General features: G+C 32.5%; 1 protein-coding gene across 1 annotated transcript in view; it reads right to left on the minus strand.

Moving 5' to 3' along the window:
• ELP4 (elongator acetyltransferase complex subunit 4) overlaps window positions 1-23073 on the minus strand; it is a gene marked incomplete at both ends in the record, with an annotated part of 235941 nt that overhangs the window by 118040 nt on the left and 94828 nt on the right. The window contains 2 exons of the mRNA XM_079707500.1: window positions 16489-16595; window positions 19552-19660. Of these exons, the coding sequence (XP_079563626.1) occupies window positions 16489-16595; window positions 19552-19660 (216 nt within the window). The remainder of the gene's footprint in view (window positions 1-16488; window positions 16596-19551; window positions 19661-23073) is intronic.

A 23073-nucleotide genomic window follows, 5' to 3' on the forward strand; every position in this document is an offset into this window, starting at 1 on the left:
TAAAGAATTTGAAAAAATATTTTTATGTTAAAATGAGAGAATTAAAATCTTTTAGAAATATTCTGTAATATAAAAATTTACTGAGATGTTTCAAGAACTGATAAATTTAGGTAAGGGTGAAAATACTAAAACTAAATCTTTGGTATTTGACAACTGTGGTATATATAAGAGAACATTATAGAAAGCATAAATATTTTAAAAAATGACTTTATGGTTTTTAACACACAGCAAAACTAACCTATAGGTAGTACTTATAATGGTAGAAAATGTTTACCAAACATTTTTGTGTAAAAAAAGTTTTGTAGTTAAAAGAAATCCTAATGAAAATTAGAAAAATTAGGGAGAGAGACAGAGACAGAGACAAAGAGAGGGAGAGAGAGAGAGAGAAAAATCTCTCTTCTGTAACAGGCATAGTTTAAGTCTTGTTTCACAAATAAAAGGACCCTCCCTAACATATGGAGTAGTTGCCATGTCCTCCCAGGGATGGTCTGTAGCTATGTTCACCTCAGGCTCATCAAGAAGAGGTGAACTGTCAAATATAATTTCAGTCATAGGATGGTTTGGTTGAGACAGATTAGTGGTATGCAATCATGATAGATAGTTTATCCTAGCTCCAAACCGCCGCTTGGGAAATCTTGAAATCAAATGAACAGAGACTCAGTCATTATTAGTGTCAAAAAGGTATACAAAGACAAAATTTGGTTGGCAGCATGAAAGATGAATCAAGGCGAAAAAGTGACCAATCCCATGTTCAAAATCGAAGTTGAGAGGCATACTACAGTTTGGAAATACTTTAAATACCAGAATAGTCATATATTATTAATTGTTCATTGATCACTACTTAATGCGTTTCTCTAAAGTAAAATATTTTTAGAAAGACAATATAAATTACATGTGTCATCTTATTTCAAAATCCTTACTCTCAAGGTGATGCAGAATAGTTCCCTCATAAGAATAAGCAAGCAAAATATTTTTTTAAATGTATGTTATTTTTTAATATCTTTCCTTCAGTTGGATATTCCAAGAAAAAAAGACTTTTTAAAAGAGAAAAATTAGTTTTGTGGAAATATTTTAGTATTTAAAAGTTATACAGTTTGATGACTTTCTTAGGAAGAAATCAGCAAAAACTTAAAATGTGGATGAGCTTAACTAAAGAAACTTCCAAATATTTTCTAAACACTGGAAAATATATATTTAAAAATTGTAAAATGCATTATTCTATTAGTAAACACAAACCTTGGTATCTTTAAATCAGACCTCCCCCCTCACCCCCCCAACCAAATATCCACAAAAAGAATGTCCTCAAGTGTCACTGCCTGAAGTGATATGCTCTGACAAATCTAACAGCTCTTTCTGTGTCATTCCTAATGCACTTGTCACTCAGTATTATCCATCCTCATTAATGACAATGGGAAAGTTTATCTTGGGAACACGTTTTAAATCATCTACTCTTTACAATGGGACCATGAAATCTCTTACAAAACATGAGGCGGGAACTACTCTGACAACAAAACCCCTTCCTGGCAGCTTTATTCTTAATTCCTGTTCAAGGAGTAATCTGTTTATTATAAAATCATACAGAACAATATATTAAACAGAATTTGAAACAAGAATAGCTAGTGTGATTTTCAAGCTTACAAGTATTTTTACAACATTTTTATTAGGCTGAAAACACGTAGTTGAGTCCTTTTTGCGTGGTTTCATGCAATCTTCTTTTCTATTCTATATCATAAACACCTTTGAAAAAGAGTTTTGTTTTATCTAATTTTAAAACAGTTTTTAAATGCCAAGGACACTAATCTTTATATAATTATTTAAAAAATAATAATATGCATGAACTTAAATAAAAGCAATTTTGAGTAAACTATCCTTACATGTTTAAATTTCCTAATTACATGCTGCAAGAATCCAACTCAAGTCTCTTACTACTTCATAATAATCTTACCAGTCCCCAAATTACTTTTAATAATATATTTACATTTTAAGCTTCAATATAACCTTATTTCCTTGCCTAAGAAATTCCTACAGTTTAAAAAAAAAAAACCAAGAAATAAGCAAAACTTCTTGATCCATAGTGTCCACTTAAACTTACTGTTTTAACTTGACTATCAATTATATATATACTAGGTAGTGTGGATAATGAGCAGCTAATTGTTGGGGGCTATACTTCCACTGATAAAATTAATACTTGTTAGAAATATATCTATATGCCTCTTATTCAGCCATCAAAAGTTTAATGATACATTTTGATTAACTTACTGTATAGTAAATTAATCTTAAATAGATAATAATAATAAAGTTGAAAAATTACATTTAATGTTGATTTTATCACTTTTAGTCACCTGAAGCTCATTTGTGAATTCAAACATGCTACAAGTAAAACATCAAATTTTAATATTAAAATTGTATGAACCTGTAATTTACCCTTTTTACTTCAGAATTCAGGACCACTACTTTAATGTTTCTAATTAATGCTTTATTTTTGTTTAAAAAAGTTCCTCTAAAGGATGTTGTAAAAATTATATGGGCTTCATGTTTAAGACTCTAAGTTAAATATACAATAAAGACCACAAAATGGTTAATTTAATTGATGTTTTAAAAAAGAAATAAAAATCTAAGGAAAACTAAGAAGATATACACATAAATTAGAACTGTTTCTCACATATTAGATGTTTATTATGAATCGAATGACAGTATATACAAAATAGCAATTTATGTGTGGCTTCAGAAAGCAGAATTAGTACTAATGGGTGGGACATTGTTTTAGCGTCTGAAAGAATTTTCTAGCAACTGTCGCTGGCAGAGATTGAAATGGGTTGCCCCTAAGAAAGTGGGTTCCACATGATTACAGAGCGGCTAGGTGGGAAAATATGTGCACACAATAAGAAGCTGGCTTTGAAGCACATTAAGCTCCCTTCCAATTTTAACCTTTTAAGAAATCTAGGTATTTTCTCAAAGAGACACCTGCATTAATTCTAAAAGTGCAAACTACACATCAAATGATCATGTGAATTCTTTATTACTCAAATAGAGCTTAATTTTACATCTACAAATCATATCCCCTAATTGACAGTTCCCTCAATAAATATTCTTTAAAGTATGTAGCCTTCTCAAGTAGGGGTTCTTCTTTATAGCAAACTTTCTCAGTAAATGACCATATAGTAAATATTTTTGGCCTTGTATGCCATAAGATCTTAACTTAGTGGTATAGTGTGAAAGCTGCCACAGGCAATACATAAACTAAAAAATCTTGCTGTGTTCCAATAAATGTTTATTTTAAAAAACTGCGGGGCTGGATTTGGCCCACAGGCCATAGTTTGCTAACCTCTTGCTTTAAAGCATCAGAGGCATAGTTGGTTTAAAATTGCCTTTTACTTACCTAATTTTACATGGAGCAAAGCTTAAGAATCTTTCCAGTAAAATGATGGGAATGTTATAATAATTGCATGCTAAGGCAAAGAAATGGCCCATATTTATGGCTATGAAGAGTAGATCACATTTCCAAAATATCTTTACACGTACCCTTTCTGTTTCTTGACTGAATTACACATTAAGCCCATAGGACATGTGGAGGAAATGCCTTCAGTTATAAATTATGTCCTGTAAAGATTTTCTTCTAAATATGATTGTCCTTAAATTTCTATCTGGACCACAATGGTTTCCCAGGAGAAAATTCTTAAGAAGCCAAACTAAAGAACTATAATGGTACTTGTCAGTTCCACATGCACAAAGAGGTCATGGGATGATTCTTCACTAATGATAGTTATATATTCTGTTATTATGGAAGTGATATTAGTTGCTTTGTTGCCAATGTGTATTTAAATATGAATTGTAGAATATCCAATATGCTGTATTCAAATTCCATTGTACATAATTATTTCATCCCTAACTCATAAGTCTTAAAAATCTTTTACAATATTTTTCTGTTAAAAGCCAGGTAAATATATTAGGCAATAAAATCAGCTCTATTGGCCAGAGAAGACCTGACATATTAACAGTCACTTACTGGGTCAAAGTGGGTTAGAAGGTATAGGTACTTTAAATCCAGGAATTAGGACTGATTGCTCTCAGCTCTGGAGGATTTTTACAAATTTAGTCTGAATCTAATAGTGCCCTTAAGGAATAAGACTGGAAAACTCTTATTGACATTTATAGAATGTTTATTATCATACATCTTTTAAGATAAAGTGTTCAAAATAATTTTCAAATGGCAATAAAATGACCGTAATGAAATTATGATTCAAATAGATCACATTTTGTTAACTAAAAATTATATTTTTTCTCATTTTCTATCTAGTATTTTTGAGGAGTACAGTTCTTTTTTTTTTTTTTTGCGGTACGCGGGCGTCTCACACTGTTGTGGCCTCTCCCGTTGCGGAGCACAGGCTCCGGACGCGCAGGCTCAGCGGTCATGGCTCACGGGCCCAGCCGCTCTGCGGCAAGTGGGATCTTCCCGGACCGGGGCACGAACCAGTGTCCCCTACATTGGCAGGCGGACTCTTAACCACTGCGCCACCAGGGAAGCCCGTATAGTTCTTCATTTCAGCAATAACAGTCCATTATATTGTTAGTTAATATTTTTGAAGGTTATTTTACTTAGTCAAAACATTAGACTCAATATTAAGCATTTATGGAAACCTTATTAGCATTATCAGTCTATCATATATAGTCTGAAATGGTGGGATTTTATGGGCATACCTAACAGTTTTGAGCACTGTCAAGACGACATTCATTCATTCAGTCCTTCATTCAATATTTTTTGAGCACCTACATGATCAGGCGCTGAACTAGGAAAAGGGGATGCCATGATAAGTAAAACAGATATGAGTTTAAAGCATTTATGTCCCTAAATGAACCACATTTCCCCAAAGCTTCCATACTTTACAAACAAGGCTTAAGCAGGTGTTTGCACTGTTCTAAAGAAGTATGGCAACAAAAACAAACCAAACAGTACAGAGTGTACATTCAAGAGCTAAATAACGAGCAGAGAATGATTACTTGGGTTAAAGCTATTCTTGGCTACTTCATGATTGGCCTCACTGAGCAGCCTTAGTATTTTTATAGACTAATCAGTCAGGTTTTTAAAGGTTAACTTATTATTGTTCATTTGATTCTTGATTCAAACCCACTGTTAAATTATTTTTGTTTGACATAGAAGATTTATTTTGGCACTGACTATAAATTTAATTTTTTTCATTTTTGATAGTACACAGAAACCAGAAAGAAAATTAGGAGTGTAGAGTTGTTGTGTGTCTGAATGGCCAAATTCAGAGGGAAGAATCTAGAAAGTGCTGGTAAATTTATTTCATTAGTGTATTTTTACTAATTTGATATTATTTTGAGAATAAAAAACTAGGTTCAGCTCATAAGTATATATATAAAACATGTAAAATATAAATATATTAAAATTATTTTAAAGTACAAACTATCTTCTTTTCATCATTACTTTTATTTTTACCCTAAAGTCTTAATTTATTGAAAAATCAGATGACTAAATTCATTTAGCACAGATCATTATTAATATGTCTTCTGCACTACCATTTTTTTCCCTAAGAGCATTGGAAAGGCTATGAAAGATAACTAAAATAAGTCATTATCTAGTTCGATTCCTTTTTCATACCTATCGTTGACAAGTTTTGAACTTCATTACAGAGAAAAGGGAGTATGTACAACTTAGCCATTTTGAAACATGTTAGCTTTTTGGTAAAGGCCATTTAAACACTACCACTGTGCTGTGTTTATCTATACCTGGACATGATCCATATATTTAATTAAAAAATTTGTGTGCATTTATGTGTGTGTGAGCAGTTTTCCTTAAAAACTATAGTTATACACTCTAATAATTTTTTATAATTATTTATGTCAATAATATAGCACTAGTGCATTTGGTTTTTTTGGACATTTTAGCAACTATTTATAAAAATATTAATAAACTAGTATCATGTTAGTTTTTTTCCTTTGCCCACTGAATACAAGATAAGTTGACACATTTATTTACAGGCTCACCAAGGGCAATCCATTTCATGCTATAGCATTGACCCTTCACAATGATCTTGTAAATTAGTAGTCTATTATAATATGTACAAGTGACCTTTAATTGCACCAAGAGGCTTTTTGTTAAAAGCTTTTTCAGTGCTACACCATAGCTACAGTATAAGTTGGTAAAATATTCCTTAGATTACTGAGCAGGAATATCAACAAAAAAATGCCCCTATCAAAATAAGTAAATAAAAATTTTGAGGTTTTAAGTCTACACTATAATAATGCCTTTTAAATAACTATTGATCACAAAGATAAGCTTTTTCTAATTATATAAGAATTAAACATTTAGAAGATTCATAAACAATTTATTAAGTTCTTAAAATCTAATCAAATACAACTTTGTTTTTGATAATAGCCTTTGGAGACAAAAATAGTTAAATCAAACTTGATACTAGCTTCATTTTACAACAGAAAATTTTAATTTCAGTAACAGATACCTCCTCTCTTTTTACTAAATGACTAAACAATTGGAACTTTTACTACTTTGAAATGTTTAGTGAAGATTCATATACCTAACAAAACACAGACAAATACATTCCAAGTGTTTTTTATATTAAATAGTGATATTTAAAACAAATTTTCAGTAAAGTACAGGGTCAGAGATTTCGACGGATTTACTCAGAAATTTCTGAATGACTGCAATATATTTTTGACATACTTACAAAAAGTTGAAACCAAATACTCAATTTCATTAAACCATGTATATTGGGTATCTTATTTCTGGAAGGCTCATGCCAAAATGATTTAGTTTGATTCTCTACAACAATGGTGGGTTGACTTGACAGCACCTGACAAAACAGTTCAGTGAACTTCACTGTACCAGATACAAAGAACCTGAACTGGCTACTCTACGGAATGTCCACTGTGGCAGAGAGTTATGACAGTAATAACTCTGACAAAATTTTAATTTCTACTTAAATAAGAGAACTGCTTTACTAGTTGTGTGCCCAAAGGCATTTTCATTACATCCCAGTTCCTCTTAATTATTTATTATGGTCCCCCAAATCTTGCCTTTTAAAAATTAATAATTTATATTTAATCTCATATTTCCTTAATGAGGAACACAATTTCTTCTTATTACTAAACTATAGGAAACTTTTTTAGTAATATTACTCTATAAAAGGAAAATATTTTGTGATCATAGGATTTACTGTTTAATTTTGTTTAAAGGTGGTATTCAAAGAATTTCCAATAAATGAAACATTTGCAACAGAAAAAAAAAGGTTTTAGTATGAATGGATCAAACCTTCATTAGAACCAGTTATTATAAAACGGGAGGCAAAATTAGAAAAATTTTTTTAATTTTTGAAAAACTGAATTTGGTTGACTCTTACTATAAGTTGTATACACCTTAATTATCTGAAGATAATTTTTGATGCTCCAAAGATGATACATTAAAATAATTTAGAAAAATATAAAATATAATATAAAAACATGGTAACTATCTATGAGCAAATTAATATTTGCAAAAGTACCTGAATGATGTCAATTATACTTTAATAAAAAAAAAGTACCTGAATGCAGAACTTAAGTGAATACAATAATAATATATTGTAACTAAATTTGGGATACTTTTGAACCATATCAATACAGTTGACTAGAATAAGGGAACCATATTTCTCTGTATAGAATACTTTCCCCACCTTATTTAACTAAGATCTAGAAATCCTGCAGAAGTGGATAGTGTTTTAGTGAAAGGCTTTAGTTTTTACAAATTAATTTTTCTATTAAAAACCCCTACCCGGGCTTCCCTGGTGGCTCAGGAGTTAGGAATCCGCCTGCCAATGCAGGGGACACCTGGGAAGATCCCACATGCTGCAGAGTAACTAAGCCCGTGTGCCACAACTACTGAGCCTACGCTCTAGAGCCTGTGAGCCACAACTACTGAGCCCACGTGCCACAACTACTGAAGCCCGCGTGCCTAGAGCCCGTGCTCCGCAACAAGAGAAGCCACCGCAATGAAGAGTAGCCCCCGCTCGCCGCAACTAGAGAAAGCCCGCACACAGCAATGAAGACCCAACACAGCCAAAAAAAAAAAAAAAAAAAAACCCTACCATATACCAGAAGTAAGTAAAAAATGAGGAAAGAACAATCCTGCGACCCTAATTTTATATATATATATATATATATATATAATGTTTTGATATATTATATGTGTGTGTATACACACACACACACATAACATAGCAAAATATTATATAACGGAGAAGCTAAGATAAATCCAGTCTGAGTTTTATAATGTATTTATAAAAATAGAGTAGAAATTCTTGTTAGGAACAAAAGAATTTTTAACTTGAATGTTAAAAGATTATGTATAAATATGCATGTATACATACATACACACATATGCTATGTTTACCTGTACATATTACACACATATGCTATGTTTACCTGTACATATATGTATGCACCTACATATATACCTACACATTTTTTGGAGGTTCGTTCTTTTTTATCAGGGCAGAGGCTTTTTTGGTGTATGTACTGAAGATGAGATGGTGGTTCATCTTGGGGTGTGGTGAGTAGTTAGTGGTTAAGAGCACAGGCTTTGGAATAAAACAGACTTGAATGTAAGTGTCATTTCTGTCAGTTAGTATTAACTCTGTGTCTTTGGCTAAGTTAAGTTGCTTGACCTCTCTGAACCTTAAGTTTCCTCATATGTATAGTATAGGTAATAGTGGTACATGGCATTGTGAGATCTATGAGGAAATGTCTATAAAGCACATGTAGTAGTCTCAGGACTCTGTTAAACATTCAATCGAACTTTTAATTTTTTATTAAAAATAATTAGCAGAGCTCCTGAACATGTTAACTTTCCAGTATGATTCTGCACATGGAGTCAGAAGATCTGAATTGAGTCCTGGCTACAAGCACAGCTCTATGACATTGGGACTGTTTTATAACTCCTTATGTCTCCTTATTAGAATGTGCATTATAATGCCTATGGCAAGGGTTCCTATGAGGATCAAATAAGAATTAAATATGGTAATGTATGTGAAAGTACCCAACACAATGCCTAGAATAAATGAGATACTCAACACACATTTTTAAAGAAAGTTATGATAGATACAAGTTACTTTAAAAATAGTACTTTAACAGTTTAACAAATATTTATGGAACACCTACTACACATGCTCAGGATTTAGCTGCAAACAAGACAGAGTATGTCCCTACTCTTGTGACGCTTACAACAGGTAAGGTTGAGTGAGGTTGGGAAAATAAACAAATTAACTGATAAACAGCTATAGTAATACATAAGTGTTACGCTATGAATTAAAATAGGGTACATGATAGAAGGTAGCTGAGTGAGTACTTCAGATGGGCCAGTCAGGGAAGACCTCTCTAAGAAGGAGATTGGACTATTTAATCTATAATCCAGCGATAACAAAAAGCCATAAAAGGAATGGAGGAATGAATATTCTGGACATTTGCTGTGCAAAGACATTGAAGGACTAAGGATGTTTTTGGTATAAAAGCATCCTCAAAGCTACCTATATCAATCAAAAAGCTCATGGATACCATCTTTATTAAGCTCTGCTATGTATTTCTTACTCTTCCAAGTACCTTGGAGGCTATATTAGTAAAATATATGTTCTTACCTCCTAGGAACATAAAAATGCATTTAGCTGATGAAATGGGACAGTCATGATTTGTCATTATTTTTTGTTTTCTCTTTTCCTATCCTCCTTAGACACTATAAGTAACACATTGTGGGGGGGGGAGTGTTTCAGGGAATAACATGTAAACGGAGTGAATTCTGCTACAGCAGTTCTACAAAGGCTTTAAAAAAAAATCCTTGAAGTACTGCAATATAATTTTCCTGGAGCCACATCATAGAACACATACAAAAATGTTTGTATCTGCAAAATTTAGGAAGGAGAAGAGATTTTTCTACTTGCACCGTTATGCAATGCTATATCTGTATCAACCTGGTCTCAAAGGTGAGATTACTGCACTACAGGTACCACAGGATCTTTAGGAGAGAGCCATGGACCGAAGACTATTTGACAAGATTCTAAGTATTTGACTTTTGCTTTATGCAACTTTCTCGCTATTCAAATATATGCTTTCCTTAAATTTCCTAAGTAAAATGCAGTAGGAATTAGCATAAAAAATAGTGCAGTGTGAAATATTAGACCTTAAGTTCAATTTATAAAAGGACGATTTTTTTATAGAAATGATTCATAGTCAAGGTGTCATAAGATATTTAAAAGTATCTCTCAAAGAAACAGGATTCATTTGATGTAATGAATTACAAGTTTAATATCTTAGGCGTTGCTGACCATACAGAAACTTTAAGATATGTAATAGCCAAACATGAATTTACTCTTCCTTGCCAAGAGAAGCACTGATGTTCTGCCAGCCAAACTCACAGGAAGCATGTGAAACGAACACAAAAGCAAACAGGCCTTAGGCTGCCTAAGGGAAAGTCAGCAAGATGGCAGCTTCAATCATTTGGAATAATACTAAAGCAGCCTTAGGCTCTTCTCAGAATGGAAACATGTCACTATTGCTGCAATATTCCAACAAACCAGAATGCAGAGAAAAGAACACTTATGCAATCATGTCCTGGAAGGGCACTTTACTCAACATTTAAGTGGAAAATAATTATAAAGAAATTTCAGAAAAATTGTAGTGAAGATAAATGATGCAGGGAAAAATGTTTTTTCTTTCAACATGCTTAATAGGTTTTTAAAAAGCTTACCACTTAGAAACAATTTCCTTTTATTTCCTTTTACATTCTCCTTAAGGAATTATTAATGTAAAGACAAATTTTTATGAAACAGTAAGTGAAAAGTTTGGGATTCAAGCTGCCAGTAAGAAATACTCATTCCCTCCACCCCACCCCCAATATAGTACTATTACTTTGGAAGTTTGATCAAAGGGAATAAGCTTTCACAACATTTATATAGGAAGTTAAAAAATACTTCAAATATTTTGGGAACTTACCTAATCAGTATACTTTTAGCATGTGTCTAGTCATGTAGCCATCTTTGGTCAATCATCAAAAAATCAAAGGCAAATTGGCATGACTCAACCCTAACTTTAATACCGCATGATTGTGTCGTGTAAGCTTGTTTTGTGTGAGAGCTGCTGTGGTTTTAGCAGAGAGATTAACAACCGGACCTAAGCTGGCCTCCAAACCTTGCCCTGCTGATGCCTCAAGCTCTTTGAAGTCTGACCATCATACCTGGCAAAACAACAGTGGGAACTAGGATGGTGTCAGATCTAATCAAATTGTTCGCTGCAGCATAGCTAACTATGGGTTCACTAATTGGCCCAATTTCGGATTATACCTTTTGCTACAGATTCAGGACAATAATTTAGTTAAATGATGTTTTTTTTTTCTTATCTCTTCTAATTAAGATTCCAAAGTGGGAAGAAATAGGATTAGACAGAGTCTCAAAACTGTGTTCCCTTTAAGGTGGTATGCAGTTTTGATAGGCTCACTATGACATGTGAAATATATAGAGCATAGTAGTAACCCAGGTTCTGGAGATTCTGTGAAACCTATATGACATTACTGTATGTCTACATCACTTGGGAATTAAAGTGTAAATATGGGGATGATAATGTAATGAACGTTAAAATGTGAACAGTATAAAATGACATTTCTACTGTTAAAGAATGTTAATTTGGGTTTACTTTTGACAAATGATTTTATCTATAAGAATAGATGTCTATGCTCCACTTTGGTTTTCTTTTTGCTAACTGCAGTATATGTGGGATTTGAAATACCAGTCAATATTTGTGGAGGGCATCATTATCAGAAAAGGTATATTTGGACTACATGGTTCACGATACTACAACCTAATAATTCTCCTGAGCCAGACATTTATGTTTCCATTTTTAAAATTTTTGTGACATAACTGTGAATTGACATATAAGTTAACTCTCCCTTCCCTCTACCTCTAGATATGGTAAACATACAGTCACCTTTCTAGTTCTCATTTAAGAACTAGAAAAGCTGTTAAAAAAGTGTAGGGGAGTAAGGAAACCTAGGACCAAAGATATCATGCAACACTCTAAATTGTCCAAGGTTGCCACAGTGACTGACACCCTTGTAGTTTGCAAAAGTTTATGCTTTTCTAATATGTAAAAATTTCAAATAATTCCACTGAATCATATCAAGTATATTGTAGTATTAATATAAAGCTAATTTATATGGATGGCATATACTATTCTGGTCTTAATACTTAAGAATGAATCTACTAAGTGCATAAAAAATAATAGTTTCTTAATAAATACAGGCTGATCAATTATTCTGTGAGAAAAAGTTCTTGGTGATTGGAGAGGTACTGAGGTCCTGTATTCTGAATTAGGGGCAAAGTATGACAAGACAACCGTGAATAAAGTTGATTTACTTTGATTTTCTGAACTTCTAGTATTCATTTAGCATACAAAACCCACAAAGATATGATATTTATGATACTCACTATTTTTGAATCAATTAAAAGCCCACATAAGTATTGTTTATCTTTATACTGAAAATTTGCAGTGAACGGTGAATGTCTTTTGTATATTCCAGTGTACCCCACTAACCATACTTTCTGACTTGAACATAGAAACACTGAATCTTAGAGCTAGAAAAATGTCCCATCACTAAAGCAGAAACCTTGTTTGTAATAACCTTAATAGGGTCTGCACCTAATGTAGTAATACATTATTATTATTTATATTAGAAAATTAGATTACTAGAGTGTGTTAAGATATGACCAAACTGAACAATACAAAATCAAAACAGCACAATAATATTAAATGCAAGTAAAAATGCTGCTCTTATCATGTCATCAAATTAAATACAGCTACATTTCAAATCTTACCAAATCTCTTATGTACTATAATTACGTCATAATTACTAATATAAACAGAAAACTGGTTAATGATGATCCCAACATGAGAGAAGCAAAAATTATAGAAACTGAAAAAATACAAATCTAAGTAGTTATTTCATCTTGGAAGTGAAGCTATGTAACCAAGTTATACATTTTATAGAACTTAACTGAGAAGGTACTGTTTATAGGTCACTTGACCAGTGGAACTTATATAATATTTATAGCTGTATTATTTGGGCTATTCTTTAAACTCCATAATTTATCTATATTACATGTATTTCAGCAGAGATTTTATACCTAAGTCTGTGACTCTTCTTAGTTCTGGGATAGATACAAAGATGAAAAAGACATAGTTTCCATATATTGAGTCTATTATTATACCTTAGTAAAGCCTTTGGTTATAAAATATTTAATCTCAATATAGAAAATACAAATAAGCCAGAACAGTGCCAGGTATACAATAAAGGCTTCATAAATGCTAGCTATGATTGAATGGAGCTATGGTAAGGTCAAGAAATAAGCAGTATATTATGGTTAATCAGATATGCTAGAGAATTACTATGTATAGTTTACAAGGATTATCAACATTCAAAGAATTGGAAAGTTATTTCTTTTAACCTGAAGCCATGTTGAATCAACTATAAACTTTCTCTTTTACTTATTCAGAATGCATGCCAGGATTTTAGTGTCATTATTATAGATATGATCCTGCTATGGTTTTTGTAGAGGGGCTAATTCATACAGCTTTATAGTTGATGAATACTAAGTATCACTAAAAATTTACTGTGATTAGACAAATGCTTCCACCTGAATCTGGACAATACTAATACATGCTCCAAAAAGGGAGAAATATTCTTTTGCCTTCTCCAAATAACTCAAAGAAACTAGAGATTACTGGTTAAAGTTGCTCTACCTGTTAGAGGCCCTGGGTGGCTATTAGTAAAAACATATTCAGTTTTCACATGAAAAAAGGCAATGATTTAATAAATCAAAGAAAGGGATGCTAAAAATAGAGATGAGGGTTTTTACTTGTTTCTTTTGCCCCTTGTTTCCACCTGTGTCACATTTTGAGACCATGTTACTCACAGTAAATTCCCACATGTAACAAATCTACCTGCATGGAATCAGAAGTTATTTTTGCTTTACCTGCTAAACCACCTTTCCTTCTGAAAGAAAGCCACGGATTCAATGTCTGGTATATTATAGCCTCAGACTTTACAGACTAGTATAGTGTACATCTCCTTATTTTTTAAATATCAAGGCAGTTTAAAAACAATATTTATCTGTTGTGCATATCAAAACACTGCCACTTGATGAAGGAATCCTCTTGTTTCCACTGCCCATAATATATCACGAAAGACTTGCTATCTGTTTCCATATTCATCTTATAATGTACAATGCTACATTTAAAGCACTTAATCTTTCATGAAATACATGATTTTATCCTATAACTTCTGTTAGGTTTGATTCTTTAATTCACATTTTTTTTCTAATCACCAAATTGAATGTTATGGCATAAGTAAATAGGTTATTTAGAATATGTTTCACTTATATTTCTATACTTTAAAAAAACATATTCATTTAGGTTATAAGCCAAAAAGGTAAAGGATTTGATCAACTGTATTGAATATTAACTTAAAAAAAAGAACAACCACCTACTTGTGTTTTGTTTTTAAATACCACTTCCAAATCATAGGGTGACCAATTATAATGGTTCTCTTAGTTTAGGATAGTGGGAAGAAGAGAGAGGAAATGGAACAGAAACCTAGATCTTTTATCAGCTCCAGTGGTAAAGTGTAGTAAAAGGTAGTCACTATTAGAACCTAAAGTTATTCGAAGGAGAGGTCCTACCTGACATGTAAGTCCTTTATTTCTACTCCTCACCCCCAAAATAAGACCCAGTTTGTGTGTGTGTGTGTGTGTGTGTGTGTGTGTGAGAAAGGGAGAGAGAAAATAAACATGATTCATGTTACTGTGCTAACCATCTTCTCTGGGTGCAATATTTTTTTCACTAGGGAATCTCCTTGCTTAGTTTGTATGGTGACAGACATGATACCTTAGACCTCGTTGTCAGAATACTCATCTTGGGAGAAAGGTGCCACATGGAGAAAAAAATTTTATATCTTTCATTAAATATATAAATTCCACCTAAAAGAAAATGAGGAGGCATGTTTTCCTTGTGATGCTAACAACTATAACTTTATCCCTCTAAAAGCATTAGCAATATTATGGTAAATTACCCAATATTCTGTCAGAAAAACTGAAACAATGTTGAACAATTACAGTGTTGGGTTCCATTTCAATGGTTCCTTTTGAGAACTAAGGCAAATTAGCTCAAGAATCACTATTTCTACACTCTCCTTCTTTTGGCTTTAAGTGGCTTTTGAAGGGAGCATCCCCAGATGAGAAACTTCTAACACTCCTGCAGAGATGACCTGCTTGAAGAACTGGCTGCCTGATTAACTATTAACTGCTCTCAATAGGATTAGATAATTAAGGACATTGATGACCATTAATTAGGAGGAGGGCACATTAATTTGTCACTGGATAGGGCCTTTACAATGATTTATAGGTTAGTGCCACTTGCAAATGGGAAGGGAAAGAGAAAAAGAGAGAGCACCATTAAGTTACCTTATCAAGTGGCCAGCTAAAGAGGGCAGAGGGTCAAAAAAGGGCCACAGTGGTCACTTAAGGGTGAAGTCCCAAACACCAAAGCGGTGCCAAGCCACATTGACCATCATTTGATGATGAAGTTAAAAATATGCTAATTTATTGGTGGCAATTCTCTCTTTTTATGGTTTCAAGCAGTTAAGACAAGTGGCCTGCTTAAGAGCTTTTCATTTGAAAAGAGATTAAACAAAATGGTTTGTCAAGGCTGCTTGGCTGTTTTATGTCTTTGTTAAAAAAAATTGCACCAGTGACTATACTGATAACTATCACATCACCCAGAAGCCATCTCTCTCTCTCTTCTGAGCATGTATTTCATTAATAAATACACCAACTTTAATTGCTTAATAGTGCTATGTTCATTTGCTCTTTAGCAAGATTAAGTTGAAATAAATCTTTTGCACTACTACTTTCTGTCACTATTGCTGGCATAAAGGTCACAAAAAAAGTTTAAGTTTCTGTAGAAAATTTACTTAAAAACGCTGGTGTAAGTTATACTTTTGTTTTATTCAGCACGGAAAGCGGAAAGGTGATTTCACTAATAGTAAAGAAAACTGCTTTTAGAATGTAGATAAGGATCTTCTTTTCTTAGCCATACACAATTGTGGGTAGCATTCACACTCCACACACAAATAAGCACAGCTCATTAACATTTAATTAAACATGCTTTTGAAGGCATTGGAAATATGCAGTCATACTTCTCATGTAAGTTTGGACCTTACTTTTAACAGACGTTTAAAACAAAATCATTTTTGCTATACTCTAATGATATACCATTAAAATAAAAGACAAAAACGGATAGTCTAAAAAAACTATTCTGTTACATCAAAAGAACTTAAAAATATTTAGCATAAAATATCTCCTATGATTTTCATTAAAGTAAAAGAAAAAGAGATACTATTTACCTCAAGACTGTGACTCAAACATAAAAATTCTCTCTTACCTCAATGGTGAATAGCTTCCTTTTTAATTTAAAAGCTAAGTCTTTGACATCTGATGCATCATAAATCAAGTTATTAAGCTGAGGAATCTGCCGTATATGAATCAAACCTTGTGAAAAAAAAATTAAAAAAACGCTATCATTGGATGCATAAATTAAAGAGTCTTACAGCAGAATTCTGTAAATTTACACACAAGCATCCTCCCCCTTTTAAAACTGGAGCTTACTACCAGGAGCAATGAAGCAAATGGTGTGATTATACTCAAGTAATCAAGCAGAATAAGATAAACAGAAATCCTTGTGCGAGGAAAACTAATTGCACTTTGGTACAGAAGTACAGATGTAAAGAAGGATCTTAATACTTGTCAAAACTACAGCCGGTTTGTGTGTGATTTTCTCTTGTATTTACAGTAAGCAAATATGGCTATCACCTTGCATGCTGCCCACGGCACCACTGAGTGATCTTTATTTTATTAAATGCACCAGTAAGCAGCCAGCAAAACAAGGCTTATGGGTTACTGATAACCAGTGAAGCACTAATGAAAAGTATTTCATTTTATACCTTATTAATGACTTGAACAAACCATTGAAGAAAACTACATTTCAGAGCACACTCTAGCATCAAACATTAACCCCCATGCCATCCCAAGACACTCATTTCTGTGGCATGTTAGACCTTTATGTAGCTGTTATAAGCTTTGTAACAGTGCTAGGTAAACCGTGAGCTTTGGCCTCTTGTCAATAGAAACACTTGCTAATTTTTTCTGACAAGGGCACTGGATGGCTTTTGTGCAGCTTAATGCAGTTTCTGACTAAACTCGGGGTCATTTGCCACAGATGAAGACATGGAAGATTCTTCAGCGCGTCTCTCTGCCTGACTCAGCCCATATTTAAAAATTACCATCCCAAAGACACTGATCCCTCAACATGGGGGAAGAAGGGAAATCCAGATTTGAACAAATTAGATAAATCTTATTTACATAATTGCTTCTCTAGTATATAGTTTTGTGCGTGTGTGTATTTGGATGCTTAGTAATGTATTATTGTTAGCTTAAAAGGGTCAACCTCCAACTGCTTAACTTTAGAAATGGCACCTTCAAAAATAATTCACTAAAATATCTGACTTAATTTTTTAAACTTAAGAAAATGCAAAAGGTGTTATTAAGAAGACAGCTTTTACATACAAATTAAAAATATCTCATACAGAGTTATTTAGTAAAATATATTAGAAATAATCACACCATACTTCCACTTGCACATTTCTCATTTTAACCTTGTAAGTGCTTGTTTAGCTAACTGTTAAATCAGGAGGCCTTACAGAGTGAATCAATCATTCATCAGGTCCTTCTAATCAATAGAAACTTTACTTATCATCAGAATCACCCATCAATCTGTGGCAAACAAAATTGATCAATCCAGAGATTTCAGCACAAAAAAATCATAACTTTTCAACCCTTGAAATGCTTCAATCAAAATAATATTTTTTAAAATATAAAATATGATTTTACTAAATTTATAAACTCATAGTACTTACAAATGATACTCAGATATAACTTATAAAGATAATGTTTAACTTGAGTTGTTTTAACATAAAATGAAATAATAAATTAAAGAAATAGTTTATCCAGTTATAAGATACATAAGTCCTGGAGATGTAATGTGTACCATGGTGACTACGGTTGACAATACTGTACTATGTATTTGAAAGTTACTAAGACAGTAAATCTTAAAAGTTCTCACCAACAGAAAAAAAAAAAGTGTAACTATGTGTGGTAATGGATGTTAACTAAAATTACTGTGGTAATAATTTCTCAATATATACCTATATCAAATCATTATGTTGTAGACCTAAAACTAATACAATATTATATGTCAATTATAGTTTAATACAAATTTTAGAAAAAAGAAAAAAAAGGGAAATAGTTTAACCTTAACAGTTCTCTTCCTACCAAAGCAATAGTAATATATTAAATGAATTATATAGAGGGTTAATTTGGGCATATACCACATGCACACTTATGCAATGATCATGAGGCAAATTATTTTATGTAGTTTGTGTTCACAGTTTATATTTTCTAGCCTTTTAAAAAATACTCGATTGTTAGATCATGCTATTTTATTATTTTTTTTAAAAGGTTTTATGCCAACTCTTTAAAGCCCTGGTGGTCATAAGTATCTTATAATCTTTTTGTTGGTAGACTCTAGAAATTGCCACAGTCCTACAATCACAATCTTACACAATCTTGTAGCAGGCTTCAAATAAGCTATTCAGTCTTTAGACTAAGGTTTTCCATGGAAGTATAGTAGTTCCACAATAATAATAGCAGTAATTAGTATTCATTCAGAATAATAAATAGGTAAAAATTTAGTATTCACCATACTCTATATTCAGCTTAGATCTAAGATAAGCATAACTACTAAACTTACCCTATTGAGACAGTTCTATGTAGGAATTTTTATTTAAAAAAATACCCAAATTAACCAAATGACTAAAATACTATTAAAAGTCAAAAAATATAAGTAAGAAGCCTGATTACTTGACCTGTGTTTATACTAGGGTGGTAACATTTTAAAACTTGCTAATAACTCTAACAACAAAATGATCAAAGAAAAGTCCGAATATAATAAAAGATGTCTACTTTCTGAAAATGTGATTGACTAGGACTTTTTAACTGTAATACAGTATGAATTTTATTTATCATACAGCTAAGCTTTGTAAAGTATAAACCACTATACATAGCTGTTATTATTAGAATTTATATAATATTTATTTCTAACGTGGTTAATAAGTAAGACTGATTTCACAGCAACTTTAGGGACAAAATGTACATCTGACTGAGCCATGCCTTAGTACCTGGGTTTGACACCTTTCAAATAGCTACTGTGCTTCTTAGTCATAATGTAGTTTGATGACAAGCTGCCACGAAAGATTGGCCAGGAAGGAAAAACGTTTAACAGATATATTAAAAAATAAAATTCATGCTACATGACAGTAGATATTATGACTGGACAAGATTCTTCCAGGCAATTGGAACACGCCCTTTTCATTATAAAGATGCTGCTTACCATGATAATCCTTATATAATGGGTTGGTTTCTTTCTCAGAACCAATAAATGATTCCAGACCAACTACTGTATCTGACAAGTTTGTAACACGAGCAATAATTGCTTTATTCTGTAAAACAAGGAAACAAAAGACTCATGTTATATTTAAAATATACCATCTAGACAATGTCATTATGCCATCTCAATGACAAATTGTAGAGAAGATAGGCTATCAACATGGAGAAATAACTTAAAAGTTAAAGCTACCACAGGTGGAAAACTGGATGAAAAATATGGCCCATGTAGGTATGCTATTCTAATTCGAAGAGCTGAGGGGGCATACCTTAGTTTTCATAGAAAAATAGTTTTTCTCTTGTCTTAAGGGGCAAGGCTATCTTTATTTTCATATACTATTATTTTTTCAAATTACCCAGTGCCCATCGGAAAATCTGATAAACATCAGAATTTAGAAGCAGCATATAGCACAGTATAATGTATAAGGGAAGATCTCACTAACATCTGTCAACTGGGACCACGTCCCAGCCTTATAATAGCTGAGGTCCTCTGTATCATATTAGAAACATGGAAGGGTCCAGCTAAGAGTCTGCAGCATGGCCAGCTCTGCAGTCTTCTATTCTCTCTTTCCAGATGCTGCTATTTGACTCTGTAATAATGATAAAGGCAAAGAAAAGATTGTAGATGACCAGCACTAGACTAGTAGCCTACCCTTTCCTTCCCAACACAACCAGACCTGAATCAAAAATACTGCTGAACAATACATTATAAAAGATGTCACATTTTAAATAATAATAGTTCTAAAATACCCAGAATTTCATGGCTATAAAAAATATAATAATTAAAAATATAATCACAATAATCTGCAGGTTTTCTTGAATTATTTTATTTAATAAAGTTCAGTATTCCTTATAACTCCTGATAGGGAGATAGGTTTGAAAACTATTTTATAGGCTATAACACGTTAGAAAAACATTTGATCTGAAGATCAGGATAAGTTGAAAGATTGTTGTTTATAAAATGTTATAATTTTGAAACTCCCATTTTATACACTGATATACCATTTTAAAACTAATCCTTAAGAAAAAGTATGGGAAATGTAAAACAGTCAAGACAATTTACAGTCTCATGCTATGTCCCCTGTTAAGAAAAGTCCAAATATAATCAAATATGTTCACTTTCTGAAAATGTGATTGACTATTGAGCTTACTGGTATTCCTCTGTTTAAATTCTCTTGTAAAGATCGCATAAGAATGAAAAATAAAAGAGGGTTGGTTAATGTTAACTGACTTGGTTTGAAATACACAGTAGCCTCTGTCACTAAACACTATGCTGAAGTGACTAGTTAACTCACATCTAGGGCAGTACTTTGCAACTCCTCTGTAAGTAGAAATGTGTGTTATGAAGAGAATATTACAGCCTTTGAAATAGTGCTCTTAAAAGGAAGCAGCAAAAGTAATTATCCTTAATTGTCTTTAATACTTTCAATCACGGAGGGGGGGTACCAAGAATAGAAAAACGAACATCATTTGGAAATGCCTATTTTTTCCAAGGCAATTTTTCATTCAATGGTGAGAAAATAATCCAGATTGATCCCTTACTTTCAGTTCTATGCCACAGGGGATGGTCCTACTCCAGGAATAACAGGGGTTTCAAGGCCATAAACATCCTCCTCTCAATATTTCTTTAGCCAAAGACCATTATATCGAGCTCATCCAGGTTGGGTTTCAGCCAGTTATTCTTCACCCAAACAAAAATGTCTGCCAGACATTCCAACAGCTGGGAGACAGTTCACAATGAGTCAACTTGAAAATGATTCATTGTGCTGAGTACTGAACAATGTTGGGGTGGGGGTGGGGTATGGCTGAGTTGGCTGTAGAGGGTGAGAACAAGTGGGAGATGAAGAATAACCATGTGGTTCTCCCATTAAGAAGGATCTTAGATAACAACCAGCAGACTCTTATCATTTCATTTTTAGGATAAACTCAACTGGGAAGAGTACTCCTGCCATGGACCCTCAGATGAACAAGCACTTATAAAGGCTACTGACAGTATTTCTTAATCAAAAAGGTCAGATTTCCTTTTATCTATAAATAGAAGACTGAGCCTTTGTATCTAAATATCTGAATCTAAAATTATAAAAGTCAATTTTTGTTACGACTCAAATATCAGGATTTCGGTGATATAAACTAGGGCTTATGAATGATAGAAATTGTAAGGTTTAAGTATGGAATTAGTCTTCCATTCTAGTAGTATATAAGCAAGGTGCTGCGTATTTAAATGGTCAACTTGACATTTATTTCAAAGAAGGTTCCTTTCCTTAACTTAACCTTAAAATTGACTAATAAACCACTTAACATCCTGTAATATTTATCTACATTATAAGCCTTTTTAAGGTAATTTGCGGAAGATTAAAAATATCAATTATCCACCATGCAGAGGAAAACTGATGAATTAATATAAAAGATACAGACAGCCTAGATTTTAAAATCTCATAAACTCATACATATATTTCATTTGTCATATTGCTAAGTTCCATAGATTTACATCAGTTATTAACTACAAACGAAATTCTATCTTAAAAGCTTCCATGAAGTATCAGAACAAGAATAAACTTTTAATCATTACCATAAAATAAGTTACATTTAACAGTGAGCTTACTGCTTTCTGCACAGCAATTCTGGAAAACAGTTTATGTAATGTGGCAAACCAGATTAATTGTGAAAGTTGTATAGATATCTGAAAAATGTCTATAAAATGAAATTATATAAGAATAACATCTAAGTTTCTGAATGAGATGAATTTTATCCTAAACTCATGAAGTCTTCCAATTATCTGTAGGAGCATAAAAGATATTTGGGCATGTAAAGGTACTTACTTTTTTAAAAGTTCAAATAGTGTTACAGATTACTTCTTTACCTCCAAGATTCATAGGGAATGTGGTATATTGATGTAATCGTACCTTTAAACCACTCTTGTCAAAATGTCTTTCAAATCATAATATTAATACTAAATGGTCTTTTAGATAAAGGTAGGTGAATTTACTTAAAAGAATCTAAAATTAACTGCTTTTAAAAATCCTTAAAAGCATAATAATCACAATTCACTTTAGGAATAATGCACTATGGACAATAAATTGTCTTATTATAACCTGCAATGTTCAGAAAGCTTTAGCATAATGATTTTAGCAGAGGCCTGGAAACTGGAACTTCTATATTCTCATCTTAAGAGATTCTAAGTGTTTTTATGTTATTAGCCAAGATGCGAAACCTCTTTAGTCTACAGTATATGTATGTAGTTGGAAATGGAGAAGTAAAGGTATTTGTGCATCTATTACTTAGACATAAATTTTGAATAATTTTTGTGTTAAATTTGAAGTTGTTGCAATATAGTGGCCAATAAGGAATATTTGAGTAAGGACATTCAGGATTCACCAGTATGAGTAAATTAATGGTTACACCACATGCATGGCATAATGTGGCATAATGACATCACCCAAATATATACAATGATACTGCCACTCTTCCT

The sequence above is a fragment of the Hyperoodon ampullatus genome (genome assembly GCF_949752795.1).
Source record: "Hyperoodon ampullatus genome assembly, chromosome: 7".
Classification (NCBI taxonomy): Eukaryota; Metazoa; Chordata; class Mammalia; order Artiodactyla; family Ziphiidae; genus Hyperoodon; species Hyperoodon ampullatus.